This window comes from Callorhinchus milii, unplaced genomic scaffold, assembly GCF_018977255.1.
Source record: "Callorhinchus milii isolate IMCB2004 unplaced genomic scaffold, IMCB_Cmil_1.0 Scaffold7, whole genome shotgun sequence".
NCBI classification, from domain to species: domain Eukaryota; kingdom Metazoa; phylum Chordata; class Chondrichthyes; order Chimaeriformes; family Callorhinchidae; genus Callorhinchus; species Callorhinchus milii.
The window spans coordinates 27843133-27861524 of NW_024704748.1; the positions used below are offsets into that span (position 1 = coordinate 27843133).

Here is an 18392-nt window from a genome sequence, read left to right on the forward strand (position 1 = left end):
AGCAGTCACCCTGACACACACACAGCAGTCACCCTGACACACACACACACACACACACACACACAGCAGTCACCCTCACACACACACACACACACACACAGCAGTCACCCTGACACACACACACACACACACACAGCAGTCACCCTGACACACACGCGCACACACACACAGAAGAGTTGATGCTCCTCACAAGAACTTCCTATCATTGCTCTCTCTCGCGGGGGAAGTGGACACTGGGGGTATAAACGGTAAAGTGAGTGGTTACCGTAATGTTCTGAACATAAAGTGAAGTTTGTACCTGACACGTTATCATCTGAGAAGCAGACGGCAGCCCCTCCCCACCCGCCCATCACACAACATCCCAGTGAAGTGTCTGACATTCCACATTGGGTGAGGTCTGAGTGTCAATTGCTTTGTTTGTGTCCCTGTCCCCCCCCCCCCCCCCCGCTGCTGCCTTGGGCCGTGTGGTGAGGCCGGGGGGCCATTTTGAGGACAGTTTAAGATGTAATGAGAGTATTTACAAAATGTCCGAATGGATTTCCTTCAACCGGAAAAATTCAGATATTTAGAGAAATTAATTGTCTGAGGATCAGCCCCTCCCCCGGCTCCTGGCTGGGGTTTGGGGGTCCCTGTGTGGGGGGGGGGGGGGAACGGTTTGTGCCGGTCGGGTTTGTACAGCATCAGGTTCTCACATGTCACTGGTTCCACTGGGCGACGGTGATGGTTTCAGGAATGTTCACCCCCCCCCCCCCCCCCGGCATGTTCACACCCCCCCCCCAGCGCTCGGTCTCTCGTATATAATCAATCACATTGTAACTGATTTACAATAAAGCTACTGCATGAGGTATTTATTGTGAATTTTCATCTTCGCCCCACTCCCCCCCCGGCCCCCGCACCCCCACTCCCCCCCCAGCCCCCGCTCCCCCCCGGCCCCCGCACCCCCACTCCCCCCAGCCCCCACTCCCCCCGGCCCCGCTCCCCCCCGGCCCCCGCACCACCACTCCCCCCAGCCCCCGCTCCCCCCCCAGACCACCCTCTCCCACCCCAGCCCTCCTTCACCCCCCCAGGCACCCATCACCAAACCCCCCCGGCCCCTCTCCCCTCCAGCCCCCCCAGCCCTCTTTCCCCCTCTCTTCCCTCAGTCCTTTCCCCCCTCTCCCCCTTCAGCCCTCTCTCCCTACCTCACTCTCTCCCCTCCCCCCTGTGGGGGTCAGACGGCAATGTAGTGACTGTCGGTGGTGCTGATGATGTCACTGTTACACTCCAGGGTGTTGAGCACACGGAGCAGCGCAGACTCACTGACCACACGGTGACGGCTCTGCACAGCCCGGAGAACCCTCAGCAAAGGGCAGCCTTCCCAGCGTCAGAGAGAGAGAGAGCACACAGTGTCAGTGATGGGGGGGAGAGAGCACACAGTGTTAGTGATGGGGGGGGGAGCACACAGTGTTAGTGATGGGGGGGAGCACACAGTGTTAGTGATGGGGGGGGGAGCACACAGTGTTAGTGGTGGGGGGAGCACACAGTGTTAGTGGTGATGGGAGGGAGCACACAGTGTTAGTGGTGGGGGGGAGCACACAGTGTTAGTGATGGGGGGGAGCACACAGTGTTAGTGGTGGGGGGGAGCACACAGTGTTAGTGATGGGGGGGAGCACACAGTGTTAGTGGTGATGGGAGGGAGCACACAGTGTTAGTGATGGGGGGGGGAGCACACAGTGTTAGTGGTGATGGGAGGGAGCACACAGTGTTAGTGATGGGAGGGAGCACACAGTGTTAGTGGTGGGGGGGAGCACACAGTGTTAGTGATGGGGGGAGAGAGAGCACACAGTGTTAGTGGTGATGGGAGGGAGCACACAGTGTTAGTGGTGATGGGAGGGAGCACACAGTGTTAGTGGTGGGAGGGGGAGCACACAGTGTTAGTGAGGGGGAGGGGGGAGAGATGGGCACAGGGAGTCCTGCCTGAACTCACCTTTTGGTCTCCCCGAATCCTCACGGATAATCTCCAGGGTCAGACTGTGCAGCTGCTGATCCTCATCCGTCACCTGCCTCACACACAGCGACTGACAGTCACACAGTAACACCGCGACTGACAGTCACACAGTTACACCGCGACTCACAGCCACACAATAACACCGCGACTCACAGCCACACAGTAACACCGCGACTCACAGCCACACAGTAACACCGCGACTCACAGCCACACACCACGAACACCCCACCCCAGTGATGGGGATGATACTCACCAGGTACAGGGTATCGGGACTGGCTGTTTTGGGGAACACGACCCCCTCCTCCTGCAGGAGGCCAATCGCTTCCTGAAACATCGTGTGGATCTGCCGTGACGCCGCCCCCGAGCATCCCTTAAACATAACAAATAGCTTTAACCCCAAATAGCGGACATCACCCCCCCCTCCCGGCAGTTGCCCGGGCTGGTCTGAGGCCAGTGACTGCTCTAGGAACACCTGTAAAAACCACTGCTAATTACAAGCTATTATTCCAGAGCTCCCCAGCTCTCACACACAGTCTCTCACACACACTCACTCACACGGTACGTTCCTTCACTTGTGTGTCAGCTTATCGAGGCACTACCTCACCTGCTGTGTGCCTGAGGGGTCCTGCGCTGAGGGCTGGCTGAGGAGGTGCTTGTGAGCGAGGGCAACCAGTGAAGTGATGGCCTCCAGCTCGTGCTGGTGGAAGTTGGTGACTCGGCTTCGCTTCAGGAACAGTTTTATCTCCTGCAGCAGTAGCCCTGCCCCCGAGGGCTTGGCCCCTGACCTGTAACAGGTAAACACAGTGCTTGCACACACTGTACACACACACACAGCGCTCGTACACTGTACACACACACACACTAGACACACAGTGCTCGCACACTGTACACACACACACACTACATACACAGTGCTCGCACACTACACACAAAGCACTCATACACATTATACACACACACACGCACACTACACACATAGTGCTCGCACACTGTACACACACAGTGCTCGCACACTGTACACACACACAGCGCTCGCACACTGTACACATATGCACATACAGTGCTCGCACACTGTACACACACACTACACACACAGTGCTCACACACTGTACACACACCCCTTACACACACAGCGCTCGCAGACTGTACACATACACATAGTGCTTGTACACTGTACACACACACTACACACACAGTGCTCGCACACTGTACACACACACACAGTATTCACACACTACACACAAACTACACACACAGCACTCACACGTTCACACACAAACTGTACACACAGCACTTACACACACTGTACAGACACACACAGTGCTCACACACACACACTGTACACTCACAGCACTTACATACACTGTACACACACACACTGTACACACAGCGCTCACACACTGTACGCACACATACTGTACACATACACTCACACACACTGTACACACGAAGATTGATACCATCACACACACTGACACACATATACACACACACCCACACTTACGCTGCTCCTGAAGGTGGAGGGATCTGAAATGGTTTGTCGTAAAAGGTCCGGTAAAGCTGAGGGAGCTCCAGCATCCGAGAGATCTGTGCAGCACAGCGGGTATCAGCTACTCTGTCTGAGACATAAATAAAATAGTCAGGCTTGAGACAGGAGTAACACAGAACACAGCAAGTGTGGAATGAGAGGAGTGGCCTGGCCAGGGAGTGAGAGAGTAGCAGGGTGGCTACTCACTGTACAGAGCTGGTCTGGCAGGGAGTGAGAGAATGACGAGGTGGGAGTGATGAGGGTGTGAGTGATGAGGGACCTACTCACTGTACAAGCTGCAGTTAATTTCTCGCTCATCCCTGAACACCTTGATACGGCCTCGGGCACTGATGACATCACCGAGCTCCAGGTGAGAATCCTGCTCAGCTCGGTGTCGGAGCCTACGGAGTCCAGCCTCCAGCCCCCCGCCCGAGTGTGAGTGTGAGCAGCCTCCTGCAGAGAGGCCAGCTCTGTAACTATAGCTGTCTATACCTCCCTCCCTCCTCTTCCCCTCCCTCCTCCTCCTCCCATCCCTCCTCCTCCTTCGCTCCCCCTCCTCCTTCGCTCCCCCTCCTCCCTCGCCTCCCCTCCCTCCTCTTCCTCCCCTCCTCCCTCCCTCCTCCCCTCTCCTGCCCCGATACCTGGCTCCGTTGCCGCCAACACCTGGCCTTGTTTCCAGCAAACACAGGTGATCACTCCTGTCCCGTCATCCACTGTAATGCACAGACTGAGTGTCAGTGAGGAGCAGAGCAGCCTCTGAGTGTAACACACACACTCACACAATTATAGACACTTACAGCACACAATGCAATTCGCCCACAAAACACACAGTCACTACACTTTATGGTATATTCTGTGAAGCGCTTTGAGACGTTTTGATGATGTGATAAGGCGCTGTATCAAATACAAAGATTATTATTATTCGAAATGCAAAATATTGCAGATGCTGGAACAACAACAACAAGATTCCATTTATAGAGCGTCTTTCACGTCGGGAGGACGTCCCAAAGCGCTGGAAATCTGGAAACAAAAACAGAAGCCGCTGGGAACACTCAGCAGGTCAGGCAGCATCTATGGAGAGAGGAAAGTGAGTCAACGTTTCGGGTCCACGACCCTTCGTCAGAACTGGGGCAAGTTGGGAGGGAGAGGCTTTTATGGGCTAACGGAGAGGGGGGAGGCAGGGCGAGGAAGATAGTGGAGTAAATGGGGTGGAGGACAGGGGATGATGGGTTAAAGAGGTGGATCCCAGACACACCTTTTCTCTCTCTGGTCTGCCTGTTTTGTTGCAATTACCCTCCCACCTTGTTTTACATCATTAACACCTCTTGGGGTGGAGGGGGCATTGCGTTGGGGACGTGTGGGGCATGGAGTGGGGAGGGGGTGTTGGGCATTCTGGACAAGGGTCTGAGGATTTTCATAACAATAAACCATCAGGCTGTGAGCTAACACTCGCCTCCATATCTGTAAAACCTCTCCTTTTCTTGCTTTTGAACCACAATCCCCAGCACGTCCACCTTGCTGATGGGACGACTTCTGTAGAAAAACACTCCTGTAGGAACAACAGCAAATGGGGACTCTCGTTAATAACAATAATCCTTGCATCATGTGTTTGAGACGTCTCAAAGTGCTTCACAGGATATACTGTAAAGTGTGGGCGAAACATGGACACAGTAGTGACCCACAAACTGGGGTGGATTAAGTGACTACATTTTTTTAAGGGATTATTACCCAAGATGAGTGACTGACTGACAAGCGGGTTCCTTACCTCTGGATACAGAGCCACGTGGATGGAGGAAGGAAACTTGAGCAATGAGCTTGTGGCAAAGCTCCCGAAGTACCTACTTTCTGCCACTGGGAGGCGATAGTTTTCAGCTTTGCCTTAATTTTTAGAAAGAACTTAATAGTAATCCTTACATTTGACACACGTCAGAACGATGTCTGAAAGCACTGCACAGGATTTACTGCAAAGTGTAGTGACTGTGGATCTGTTAGGTGAATGTGGCATCCAAACGTGCACACAGCAACACCGCACGAACAGCCATGAAGTGAATGACTAATTGTATCTGGAGGATTGTTGGCCAGGACGTCGGGAGAGAGAGAGAAACTCCCTTCTCTTTTCCAATAGCACTACGGGATCTCTAATATTGTGTTCACCTAAAATACAAAGATGGGGCTATATAAAATGCGAGAATTATTACAGAGCTTTGAGATGTTACTCCACGTGAAGGGTGCTGTAATAATGCAAATTGTTGTTATGTTTAATGTCCATTGAGTAGGCAGACAGGGCCCCGGTTTAAAGTCTCATTTGAAGGAACTTCCACCAAAGCAGTGCTCCCCATTGTTGGCTGAAGAGTTACCTTACACTGAACTCATGACTCACTGAGACGGAGACGAGACAAAAACAATCTGAGGATTTACCTGGAATTTCTGGAGCCTCTCTGAGCGCTAGAATATCCCTGATGTACAATTTGGCGAAGGCTGCGAACACGGGGTCCAGGCCCCAGAGCTCAGGGGGCAGTGTGTCTGCTCCACCCTCACAGGCTGTTTCCATCATCAAAATTGCCGAGTGTCCCAGCAATCAGTCCACATCGCTGTCTGCTTGTCACGCGGTACAGACGTTCCTCTTCACGTCACCAATAATCTCTTCAAAAAAAAAAGCTTTTTTTTGATAATTTAGTCACACAATCCACGACTGCTTGTGATTCGCTGATGTGCGAAATTGGCTGCTGCGTTTTTGACCACAAAATATACAGTCAATTCACTTTACAGTTTATTCTGTGAAGCACTTTGAGACGTCTCGAAGACATGATAAGGCGCTATATCAATAATAATATCAAATGCAAGGATTATTATTATTATTCCAAATAGAGCATGAATTCAGCTGTGAAGCTCATAGCTCCTGACCTAACTCCTGATGAATAACGTGCTATATAATGTGTATCTGTATTGTATTTACCCAGTTCAAGTGAATGAACCAAATGCATCTACTGGACCATTCAGAATGATTTGACTATCAGAGTCAATTGAAGATTTAAAAGGGAATTCGATAAATATACACAGAGGATATTAGTGGTGGTGGCGTGGGGGGGGGGGGGAGGGCGAGAGACCAGGGAATAGGCATTATAATGATAATGATTAATAAGAATAATATTGAATAGGATGAGGATGGGTTCATTGTTGGTCTGCAGCAGACAGTAGGACCAGCGCCTTGGGACGTCTGTAATTTTATTGTTGTTGAAACAATAAAAATGATCAAATGGCCTCTTGCTCTGTTGTAGATTTCTGTGGCCCGACCATAGTCTCCCAAACCCTGAGCCCCCCCCAGAATGGTCGTTGCTACAGATGAGGAAGCAGATGTGGATAGATGTTTGTGAGGTCAGTGTATGGAGGGGTCAGGGGCAGGTAATTGCAGTTGAGGAACAGATCAGTCATGATCTTACAGAATGGGGGAACAGGTCCAAGGGGCTGAATGACCTCCTCCTGTTCCTATGTTTCTATTAAACTATAGTGTGTTGCAGGTGGACAGTGGGGATGATGTTTGTATGATCAGGACAGATGGGGTGGGGGGCGGGTAAACAGGGCCTCACTGGCTCCACGGCGACATGTTTGCCAATGGAATATGAAGAGCGGAGTCAGCGCCGCGCGGTCTCCGGGGCTCCGGACGTGAAAGGCTCTATATTCAATACAAGGACTCTGACCACTGACGGCAGCTCATCACCTCAGGACCGCATCTCTCCCGCACCTCAACAACAACAACAACAACAACAACACAGGTTATTCCGCAAAGTGAAGTGACTGTGTTTCGTAAGGAACGCAGCAGCAAGTTACACAAACAGCCATAACGTGAGTGAGGACTGTGTGTGGGGGGGGACACGGGGGGGGGGACACGGGGGGGGGGACACGGGGGGGGGGACCCCGGACACGGGGGGACACGGGGGGGGGGGGGGGGGACACGGGGGGACGACACGGGGGGGGGACACGGGGGGGGACACGGGGGGGGGGACACGGGGGGGGGGGGACACGGGGGGGGGGACAGCCCGGACACGGGGGGGGACACACACGGGGGGGGTGACACGGGGGGGACTACCTTCTCTTGGGCAGTAGCCACATGCACAGGGCACAGCCTGGACCCGGAGCTCAGTGTCCCCGAGAGCCGCGGCCCTGTCACTGCGGCTCACACTGCAGCAGCGCCGCCGCGAGGATGAGGCGCGGTGTCAAAGGTAAGGAATATTCCCGCCGGTCAGCGATCGCTGATCTCTGGTTGAATTCTCGTCGCTCGATTAGACGCTACTGGAGGATTCCTCGGTCCTCCAACCCCGCCCCCAGGGCGACTCCGCGCTCTGATTGGTCCCTCAGCGGCCGTCACTCAGCGCCGCCTGTCAGACACAGAGAGAACGGCGGCGGCGGCACCGCAGCCTCACAGCGGGGCCCGGGGGGGGGAGGGGAGAGCAGCGGCACCGGCACCGGAGCCTCACAGCGGGGCCCGGGGGGGGGGAGGGGGAGAGCAGCGGCACCGGTACCGGCACCGCAACCTCACAGCGGCACCGCAGCCTCACAGCGGGGCCCGGGGGGGAGGGGAGAGCAGCGGCACCGCAGCCTCACAGCGGGGCCCGGGGGGAGAGCACCGGCACAGCAACCTCACAGCGGCACCGCAGCCTCACAGCGGGGCCCGGGGGGGGGAGAGCAGGGGACTGGGCTGGGAAACGGGCGGGGTCGGGCCTCACTCACTCCCGGGCAGTGAGGGCAGAGCGGGATCGTGAGCAGAGTCAGTGAGGCCGCTCCCGGGGCCGGGGCCGGGGTCAGGGTCAGGCCGCTCGGGGGGTCAGTGTCAGGGTCAGGCCGCTCCCGGGGTCAGGGTCAGGGTCAGGCCGCTCGGGGGGTCAGGGTCAGGCCGGGGTCAGGGTCGGGTCAGGCCGCTCGGGGGGTCAGGGTCAGGCCGGGGTCAGGGTCGGGTCAGGCCGGGGTCGGGTCAGGCCGCTCGGGGGGAAATGTCTTTCTTCAACTTTCGGAAGATCTTTAAGATCGGTGGCGGCGGTGAGAAGCGGCGCCGGCAGTTTGATCACGTGCGGAGGGAGCAGAACCCGGAGGAGACCTGGGACATCATCGGGGAGTTGGGCGATGGCGCCTTCGGCAAAGTCTATAAGGTAACACGGCACCAACACGCGGCGCTGGACACGGCTCAAAGCGCTTCACAGGATATACCGTGAGGTGCAGTGACGGTATATTGTGGACAAAACGTAACCTTTGATTCCAAGCCAAAGGTCAGCCCGGCTCAGGCAGAGGGCAAAGGTCAGGGGTCGGCCCGCGCTGCCCGCTGACGGCAGCCGGTGTAAGGGTTATTTTGCCACCCGGGAGTCTTGACACTCGCGGAAACCAGTGGTCTCCAGACCAGACTGAGAATTCCCCACATCCCCACCTACACATGGCAATCCCAGAGAGATTGTCGGGATGGAATGTGCTCTCTCGCTCTCTCCCTGGAGGGACGGCCCCTGCGTACCTAATTCCGGAGAGTATTAGGCACAGGTTGGCGAGAGCCAAGGCCTGGGTTTGGGGGGGGGAGGGCCCAGAATGTGTGTTGGGGTAACTGCTGGAGTGTAACCAACTAAACCCACACAGCTCGGCCATTGCTATCACTGTCTGGCAGCTTTCCCGCTGCTTGTCCAGCGAGGACCCCCCTCCCCATTAGGGCTTTGGCTGCGGGGTTACCAGGAGCTGAATGGGAGGAATTAGATTGAAGCAACTATATTTTGTAAAATTGATTATAAGCAACTAAATTTAATTCCAACAGTGACCTTGTAAAGTACTTCAAAATGTTACTCTGCGTGAAGGGTGAGGTATAAATGCAAGTTGTTGCACCAAAAAGCCTGACAGGAGGGGCTGCAGTTTGCCTTCGTGTCTCTATGTTATCTTTGCCCTCTGGGTTCCACAGGTCCTGGTGGACTCCAGTTCCTCAATTATGTGATTATCCTTCATGTCACTATTCTCCGTGGCTGTTTGTGGGATGTTGCTGTGAGCAAATTGTCTGCTGCATTCACCAACAAAATGCACCAGTCACTACACTTTACAGTATATGCTTTGTATTCCTTTGAGAAGTCTTAACATTTAATAAGATGCTATATCAAATGTGAAGATTATTATTATTATTGTGATGAGGTGATAGTGGGATATTTGACCAGTGGTGACCCCCACAGCTGAGTGTGCTCTTGTTTTTGAGCAGGGTCAGCAGATTGCAGTGAGGAGTAAAACACTGTGATGTTTTCCCATCTTGACCTGGGGTCAATATGAAATGCTTCCAACTCCTACCTCTTTTGTCATCTTCTAAATCATTCATGAAGGTTTCGGATGAAAAAGGTCTTTGGCCGGTTTGATCTCTTCCTGGCAGAGTACAGTACAGCCTTCATTGGTATCAAGATCCTGGATAATCCTTAGTCTCCTGCTTGTGAGGGGTTGGGGAGGGTCCAAGAGCTTGTCTAGCGATCAGGTGACACCACACCTGAGAAGTAAAAGCCTCCATGGCCTCATCCCTCAACCTCCCTCTGTGACCCCTGGTTCAGATGAATATTTACGGTAATAACATGCTAGAAACACCATTCATGTCCTCACTTGCTCTGTCCCACCATCAGCCACTGTGGCCCTGCTCTCCTGTATCCCTCCACCTGCCCCACTCCTCCTGCCTTGAAAACATGTCTTAAGACCCGTCTCCAACTGTGCTTTCAGTCACCTTTCCCTCCTCAGCCTTCTCCCTGCGCCACCAGTCAGTTGTGTGAATAGCTTTGAGATGGGAAAGGTACAGTAGAAATGTGAATTGTTGTACCTGTATATACCTGTACAATACAATTTACATATTCAGGGTGACCAAGTCGTGATAACTACCCTATATCTAAAAAACAAAAATCTCATCATCTAATTAAGACTTATTATTATAATAATGATGATAATATTAGACATTGTAATGGTATCACAACTTTTTGGCCACCCTGTATGTAGCGCTGTTCTTATCGGGAGGACATATCAAAAAGTTGAAAGGTTTTGTTGAGTTAAGAACAAGTCTTCATATTTAAATAGTCAAGATCCAGTAAGGGTAATCAGAACAGCAATGATTATAGTAATCAGTATAATAGAGCGCAGGAGTACAGTGAGACAAACACAGGTGAGAGATGGTGAGTGAGCCACATCTGCTGAAGAGTTGCCCAGATGTGGGACCACAATTCAATTCTTCAGCTTGTATATCAATAGACACAAGTTATTGCACTAAAAAGAAATTCTGTAGAAATGGAAGGATACCTGATGCCCTCCACATGTCCATTCTCTGCCATGCTATCTGTCCTCCACAGCTGTCATCCTCACCCACTCATTCATTATTTTATTATGTGCTGTGCCTTTACCTGAACCTGTATCTGTATATGTACCTCTCTATATGGTCTCCCTATACCTGTCTCTGTACCTCGATATACCTCTCCCTATTCTCTCCCTATACCTATAGTCTCAGGTACATCCATCACTATAACACTGCTGCTTTTGCTGGGAATCTGTTCCATGCATTTGAGGAGAGAGAGACACAGGCTATTTATAGTTGTAACACACACGTGGAGAGAGAGAGACAGGATGTATACAGATAAAACACATCTAGGGCCAGACACTGGATATTTACAGTTATAACACGTGCTCTTTTAAGTGGCTCTAGTTTTCAGCCATAGAATCCGATGCTGTAAATAGGATGATCCCTGAAAGCTGCGGAGAATAACGTGTGTCTGGGATTGGAGCGGCTTTACAGGGCTAATGGAGGTTAGAAGTGTATCCAACTCACGTGGTGACCTGCCTGGCTCCTGTGTGTTGTGTGTGGTCCCGTCTGAGCCTGTTCAAGATCCTGTGGCACTATTCAAACAGAGAAGGAAGTTTCTTCCTCTGTCCTGGCTAACAATCTTCCAGATAAAATTGGTCTTTCACTTTGTGGGATGTTGCTGTCGACAAATTGGCTTCCACATTCACCTACAAAGGGCAGTCATTACACTTTACAGTAAAATCCTGTAGGCTCTCTGAGACTCTACCCTATTTGTATGGCGCTATATAAATGCAAGTTGTTGTTGTAAGGTGTAGCTTTGAGATGTCATGATGCAAAAGGTGCAACATCAAATGCAATGTCTATCTTTATATTATAAAATTGTGACAGATGCTTGGAATCTATGTCAGGAACCATCTGCGTCAAGTCAAACTCTTCCCAATGTGGAGGTAACACTGCTGTGTTGCTGTGCTTTTGGAAACTGTGGGGCAGTGATAAGATTTAACTATTTAAATAAATTGTATATAACTTGGAAAGTGAGTCTCTGAGGACTGTGAGTCAGTGTCAGAGCCTTCCCTCTGTTAGCAGGCAGTTTGCTGGTTTGTGTTGGATGGGGATATTGGTTGTTGGAGTTGAGCCAAGGCTGAGTTGCTGTGATGTGCTGGCACAGGCAGTGAGGAAGGAGGCTTCAAGGCTCTTTGGAAAAATATTTCTCACTACAAAGAAATGCCAAATGCTTCAACAAAGAAGCCGGGCAGTGTGTTTCCTTCTCTCCAGCTTTCACACTCCGTTGAATATCAAGTGATATTTTATAAGCATCGCTTATATTAAAAGATGTTTTATTTGTCACACTGAATGAGTGTGTGCAGCATAAGCATTGAGCCGGGCAGGTTTCTGTGGTGTCAGTAAGGCATGGTGCCAACAGCACTAAACAAGGGAGCCTGGGATCTGCTGTTTAAGTGAACAAAATGAACTTGATTGATTTCTCTACAGAGTGTGGGCAACGTGAACACCTCCATAATGTTTCATTGCCATAGGGATGAGAAAACAATCTTACTGCATGTTGCAGGGCCTGACAGGCAGGCACGATGCTGTATAGTACAGTAATGTTCCGGACCAGGGTGGGTGGGCAGACCTGCAAACAGGACCTGTTTTGTAGAGACAAACAGTGACGACTGATTTCCAGCTCACTTTGAACCAGCACACCAGGCAGTGTGAGTTGTTAAACCTGATGGCAGTGGTTCCCAGATGTGACAGTTGTTTCTCCTGTGCACTCTGGTGCAGATCCCCGACTGTCCAGAGCCTTGGGACATCCTGATGTGAAAGGCGCTGTGTAAATGTAATTTGTTGTTGCTCCGTCACCAACGTTCAGGTTAAGTGCCTCCTCGACACACAAAACTGAGCTTAACCTTCCATTTATGCAGCCATTAAACACGTTAGCACAGCTAAATATTGTATAACTGCTGTCAAACATTAGCTTTAACTTGTTAAATTTCAGTAGTTATCCCAGCACACACTCTGGTGTCCCCAAGCCTTGACTCTAGCTATCCTGCCCCTCAGACTCCTAATATTGAGAGATGTTGTACAGTTCTTCACTTTTTTTGTTATGAATCCCCCCCCCCCACACAGTATTCAGGTTTCTGAGAGAAACTGGTGTGCCTTTTGTTATACAATAATAATGTACAAGTTCAGACTAAATTAATTTTCACTTATAATAATCCTTGCATTTGATGGAGCTTTTCACGTCTTCTAGACATCTCAAAGTGCTGCACAGAATATGCTGTAAAGTGAATTGACTGTATATTTGTGGGCGAAATGCGGCAGCCAATTGTACACTGCAGTGTCCACAAACAGTTGTGGGTTCAAAATGACCAATTTATTATTGTTTTTTTTTGGAGGGATTATTATTAGGTGTGCGGAGTAAGGCAACTTGCCCAAGGTTTCGCCCTCTGCCTCAAATTGAATCCAGGTGTCTCGCTCGCAAGGCGAGTGCTCTAACCACTGAGCTACAGGACTCCACTTAGAAAAATATGGGTTAATAAAGGATGCCAACACGGATTTGTTAAAATCATGTCTAGCAAACCTGACAGAGTTTAATGATGCAGTAACGGAGAGGGTGGATGAAGGCAGTGCAGGTGATGTAGTTTATATGGATTTTCAAAAGACTTTTGATAAAGTGCCACATAAGAGACTTGTAAACTAAATCGAAGCCCACGGTATTAAAGGGACAGTGGCAGCAGATACAGAACTGTCTGGGAGACAGAGAGCAGAGAGTGGTGGTGAGCGGTTGTTTTTCTGACTGGAGGGAAGTGTGCAGTGGTGTCCCCCCGGGGTCGGTATTAGGACCACTGCTGTTTGTGATCTATATAAATGACCTGGACTTGGGTATAGGGAGTACAATCTCCAAGTTTGCAGATGATACTAAACTAGGAAAAATAGTAAACAGTGAGGAGGATAGTAGCCGACTGCAAATGGACATAGACAGACTGGTAACATGGGCAGACACGTGGCAGATGAAGTTTAATGTGGAGAAATGTGAAGTGATGCATTTTGAGAGGAAGAATGAGGAGAGACAATATAAGCTGATGGTACAGTCTTAAACGGGGTGAAGGGACAGAGAGACCTGGGGGTCATATAGTAAATCTCTGAAGGTGGCCGGACAGGCAGATACAGCTGTTTTAAAAAAAAGCATCTGGAATACTGGTCTTTATAAATAGGGGCATAGAATACACAAGTCAGGAAGTTATGATGAACTTTATATAAAACACTGGTTAGGCCTCAGCGAGAGACTGGTTTCAGTCTGTGCTCCACACTTTAGGAAGGATGTCAAGGCATTGGAGAGGCATTGCAAGGAGATTTACCAGGATGGCACCAGGAATGAGAGATTTCAGTTATCAGGAAAGACTGGGGAAGCTGGGATTATTCTCCTTGGAGCAGAGGAGGTTAAGAGGAGACTTAATAGAAGGATGTCAAGGCCTTGGAGAGGGTGCAAAGGAGATTTACCAGGATGGTATCAGGAATGAGGGACTTGAGTTATGTGGAGAGACTAGAGAAGCTAGGGTTGTCCTCCTTGAAGCAGATAAGGCTAAAGGGAGATTTACCAGGTTTTCAAAATTATGAGGGGGTTTGATAGAGTGAACCGGGAGAAACTGTTTCAATTGGCGGGTGGGTCGGTAACCAGAGGACACAGATTTAAGATAGTTGTCAAAAGAAGCAGATGAGGAGAAATGTTTTCACACGGCGAGTTGTTGGGATCTGGAATGCATTGCCTGAAAGACTGGTAGAAGCAGATTCACTAATCACTTTTAAGAGTGAAGCAGATAGATATTCGGGAGGACAAATTGCCGAGGCTATGGGGAGAGAGCGGGGGAGTGGGACTGATTGGGAAGCTCTTTCAAGAACCAGCATGGGCACGATGGGCCGAATGGTCTCTTTCTGTGCTGTATAATTTCTATATAAGATGATTATTATTGTAACCGGAGCTGGGCCACCCACCCTGCAGATGGCAGTAAATGTAACTTTGCTAAAGTGCGATTGTGGAGCTCGGCTCAGCAGTGTATGTGTTAGACTCAGGACAGGGTATATTAGGTACAGTGGGACAGCTCTCTCGCTGCTGTTATAAAGAGGCATTGATCTTGCATCTGTGGGTAGAATTTGCAGTAATGTGAATGGAGTGAGCACAAGCACTGCATGACTGTCTGAGCTGCTCCCTTTCCTTCACAGTGCTCAGACTTTCCCCCATCGCTCTCACACCATTTTAGACACATTACGTCACCTAACATTTTTTCTTTGGCTGGTACTATGATTTCCTAACTTTACTTCTTTCCACTTCCAAAGACTCAGCTTTTACCTTTAAGTTCTTCACAGATGTACCATGAAGTGAATGACTTTACTGATCAAATAATAATAATAATAATAATCCTGTCCTCACTGGGTGAAGATGAAGCAATCTGTTAAGCAAAATACTTAACAATTAAATTCGGTGTCAAACCGTGTTAATGTTCTCTCTTTGTCTATTTCCCAGAGCTCATTCCCACAGGGTATTATACAGTGTGACTGTCTGTTATTCTCTCACTCTCAGGGTATTATACAGTGTGACTGTCTGTTATTCTCTCACTCTCAGGGTATTATAATAATAATCCTTGCATTTGATATAGCGCTTTTCACGTCGGGAGGACGTCCCAAAGCGCTTCACAGAACACACTGTAAAGTGAATTGACTGTATATATTTGTGGGCGAACGCGGCAGCCAATTGCACACAGCAATGTCCCACAAACAGTCGTAGATTGAAAATGACCAATTTATTATTGTTTTTGGTTTTGGAGGAGAATTATTAGGCTCTGTGTGGAGTAAGGAAACTTGCCCAAGGTTTGGCCCTGACCCCCCGGGGACTGAACTCAGGTATCTCACTTGCAAAGCGAGTGCTCTAACCACTGAGCTACAGGACTCCACAATACAGTGTGACTGTCTGTTATTCTCTCACTCTCAGGGTATTATACAGTGTGACTGTGTTATTCTCTCACTCTCGGGGCATTATACAGTGTGACTGTGTTATTCTCTCACTCTCAGGGTATTATACAGTGTGACTGTCTCTGTATTATTGTTTCGTTCTCAGAGTATTGTATAGGGTGTTTCAGCCTAAACTGTGAGCTGAAAGTCCCGATGTGAGACTTGAACCCACAATGTCTGTCTCGGAGGCAAGTATTCTACCAACAGAACAAACCTGAGAACTTTTTTAAAATCACAATATTTCAGGAACTAAGTTGAACTAAAACAGTAAAATACAAGCTGGGACACATGCTGAAAGAATGTAGATAATATCCCAATGGCCAAACCCCAATGGCTTTTCTCATCAGGCACAGACTGGCTTTGTTGATGGGCTGCTGTCTGTTATCCCTTTCGGCTCAATCTGGCTGCTGGTGTGTTGGGTTGTGTCAACGCTGTGCCTTCATTGTAACAACAACAACAAGATTTCATTTATAGAGCGCCTTTCATATCGGGAGGACATCCCAAGGCGCTGTACAGTTGGGTCAGGACCTGAGCAGGGGGGAAATGGTCAGGGTGAGGGGAGGGAAGGGAGGGAGCGAGGAGGGGGTAGAAGTCGAGAGCGGAGCTGAAGGCACAGGTCAAAGAGAAAGGTCTTGAGACCGGCCTTGAAGGAGGAAAGGGAGGAAGCGGCGAAGGCACTGGGGATAGAGTTCCAGAGCCTCGGGGCTGAGAGGCTGAAGGCCACCGATGGTAGGGCGGTTGGGGCGGGGGACGTGGAGCAGACCGGAGCCAGAGGAACGGAGGGTACGGGCAGGTAGGTAGGGGGATAGTAGGTCAGAGAGGTAGGAGGGAGCGAGGCCGTGAATGGCCTTGTAGGTGAGGATGAGGATCTTGAAATCGATCCTCTGGGGGATGGGGAGCAGTGGAGGCGAGCGAGGGCGAGGGTGGGAGTGATGTGGGCGCGAAGCCTGGTGCGAGACAGTACACGAGCTGTAGAGTTCTGAATGACCTGCAGCTTGTGGATTGTAAACGGCTCTCATCAATAATTCAACATCCCATCAGATAGTAGCTGGAGTGGGAGTCCCTTTGAGTGCTGTAACGCACACATAGTGCAACGGCTTTTGAGGTTAATACACTCAGTATATGGAAATGAAGAGGAGGTGATAGTGTGGTATATAGAAATACTATTGGCAGATGTTGGAATGGACCCTGGCTTGCTCGGGTGCTCAGTTGGATGGAATTATTGTCTGTTTAAACTTTGATGGTGAGTTACTCTAACCCCAGGAGATCTGTGATGCGAGCAACTGGAGACAGCTCGTGCCTGTCACTGTGTGACGCAGTCTGGCGCTGATGGACAGTAGCTGTGGGCCGGGGTACTGGACACACAATGGAATCTGGCTGCTCCATCGTTAGTCACTCTATGCCTTGCTGTTCTTTAGGACTTGCTGTTTTGCCCACAAATGTACAGTCAATTTACTTTACAGTATATTCTGTGAAGTGCTTTGAGACGTCTAGAAGACATAAAAAGCGCTATATCAAATGCAAGGATTATTATTATTTTGGACCTTTCCTTTGAGATCAGCTTTACTGCACAAACCCAACTTCATACAATTTCACTCTGCATTCATATTGTAATACTTCAGGTGAAGCCTTTGGGGGAGAAGTAGAGTCCTGTAGTGTAGAGGTTAGAGCATTTGTTTCGCAAGCCAAAGGACCTGGGTTTAATTCCCGGGCAGGGTGAAATGGTACATAAGTTTCCTTACTCCACACGCCTCTGTTTACCTAGTGGTAATTAGGAACCTGGTTGTTAGTCGATTGACAGATCGCTTTTTTGGGTGTAAAAAACCCTTCAGAAAAATAATAATAATAATTGGTCACTTCAATCGACAACTGTTTGTGGGACGCTGCTGAGCCCAATTGGCTGCCGTGTTTCACCCACAAATACAGTCAATTCACTTTGCAGTATATTCTGTGAAGCGCTTTGAGACATCTCGAAGGTGCAATAAGGTGTTATATCAAATGCAAGTATTATTATTATAAAAACGGTTCAATCTCTGGAGTTGGTGCTAATCTGGTCTGTGTCTCTCCTGAAGGCACTGACTTGTGTTAGGTTTGGACAGATCCCGACTTCCCTGCAACTCATCAACAGCCAGATTCTTCTATTTTGTTCATGGAGAAGTGAAGCAGTGTGTGGGTACTTCACGCCTCAGCAGCCCAGAGATTGCTGTATCTTGTCTCTAACCTTGTCTCCCCTGTAACTCTCAGGCACAGAACAAACAGACAGGAATCCTGGCAGCAGCCAAGGTGATTGAGACAAAGAGCGAGGAGGAGCTAGAGGATTACATTGTGGAGATCGACATCCTGGCCTCGTGTGACCATCACAACATCGTCAAGCTTCTTGATGCCTTCTACTATGACAACAAGCTGTGGGTACGTGTTGCCCTCACCCTCTCCTGCCAATACCACCCTCACCCTCTCCTGCCAGTGCCGCCCTCACCCTCTCCTGTCAGTGCCGCCCTCACCCTCTCCTGTCAGTGCCGCCCTCACCCTCTCCCTGTTAGTGCCGCCCTCACCCTCTCCCTGTTAGTGCCGCCCTTACCCTCTCCCTG

The 18392-nt window shown here is 50.1% G+C and overlaps 1 protein-coding gene across 2 annotated transcripts; it reads right to left on the reverse strand.

The window, feature by feature from the left end:
• Positions 1-1181: 1181 nt before the first annotated feature.
• stn1 (STN1 subunit of CST complex) lies at positions 1182-7667 on the reverse strand. Of its 2 annotated transcripts, XM_042337035.1 has the most exons (10): positions 7603-7667; positions 5934-6158; positions 4969-5064; positions 4157-4228; positions 3804-3968; positions 3492-3606; positions 2592-2772; positions 2241-2357; positions 1967-2039; positions 1182-1353 (listed from the first exon to the last, which is right to left on the reverse strand). In XM_042337035.1, exons 2-10 carry the CDS (start codon positions 6067-6069, stop codon positions 1211-1213), a joined length of 1098 nt encoding a protein of 365 aa, XP_042192969.1. In that variant the 5' UTR covers positions 6070-6158; positions 7603-7667; the 3' UTR covers positions 1182-1210. The 2 variants fall into 2 exon arrangements, with proteins under 2 accessions (XP_042192969.1, XP_042192970.1); XM_042337036.1 differs by lacking the exon at positions 3804-3968.
• Positions 7668-18392: the final 10725 nt, after the last annotated feature.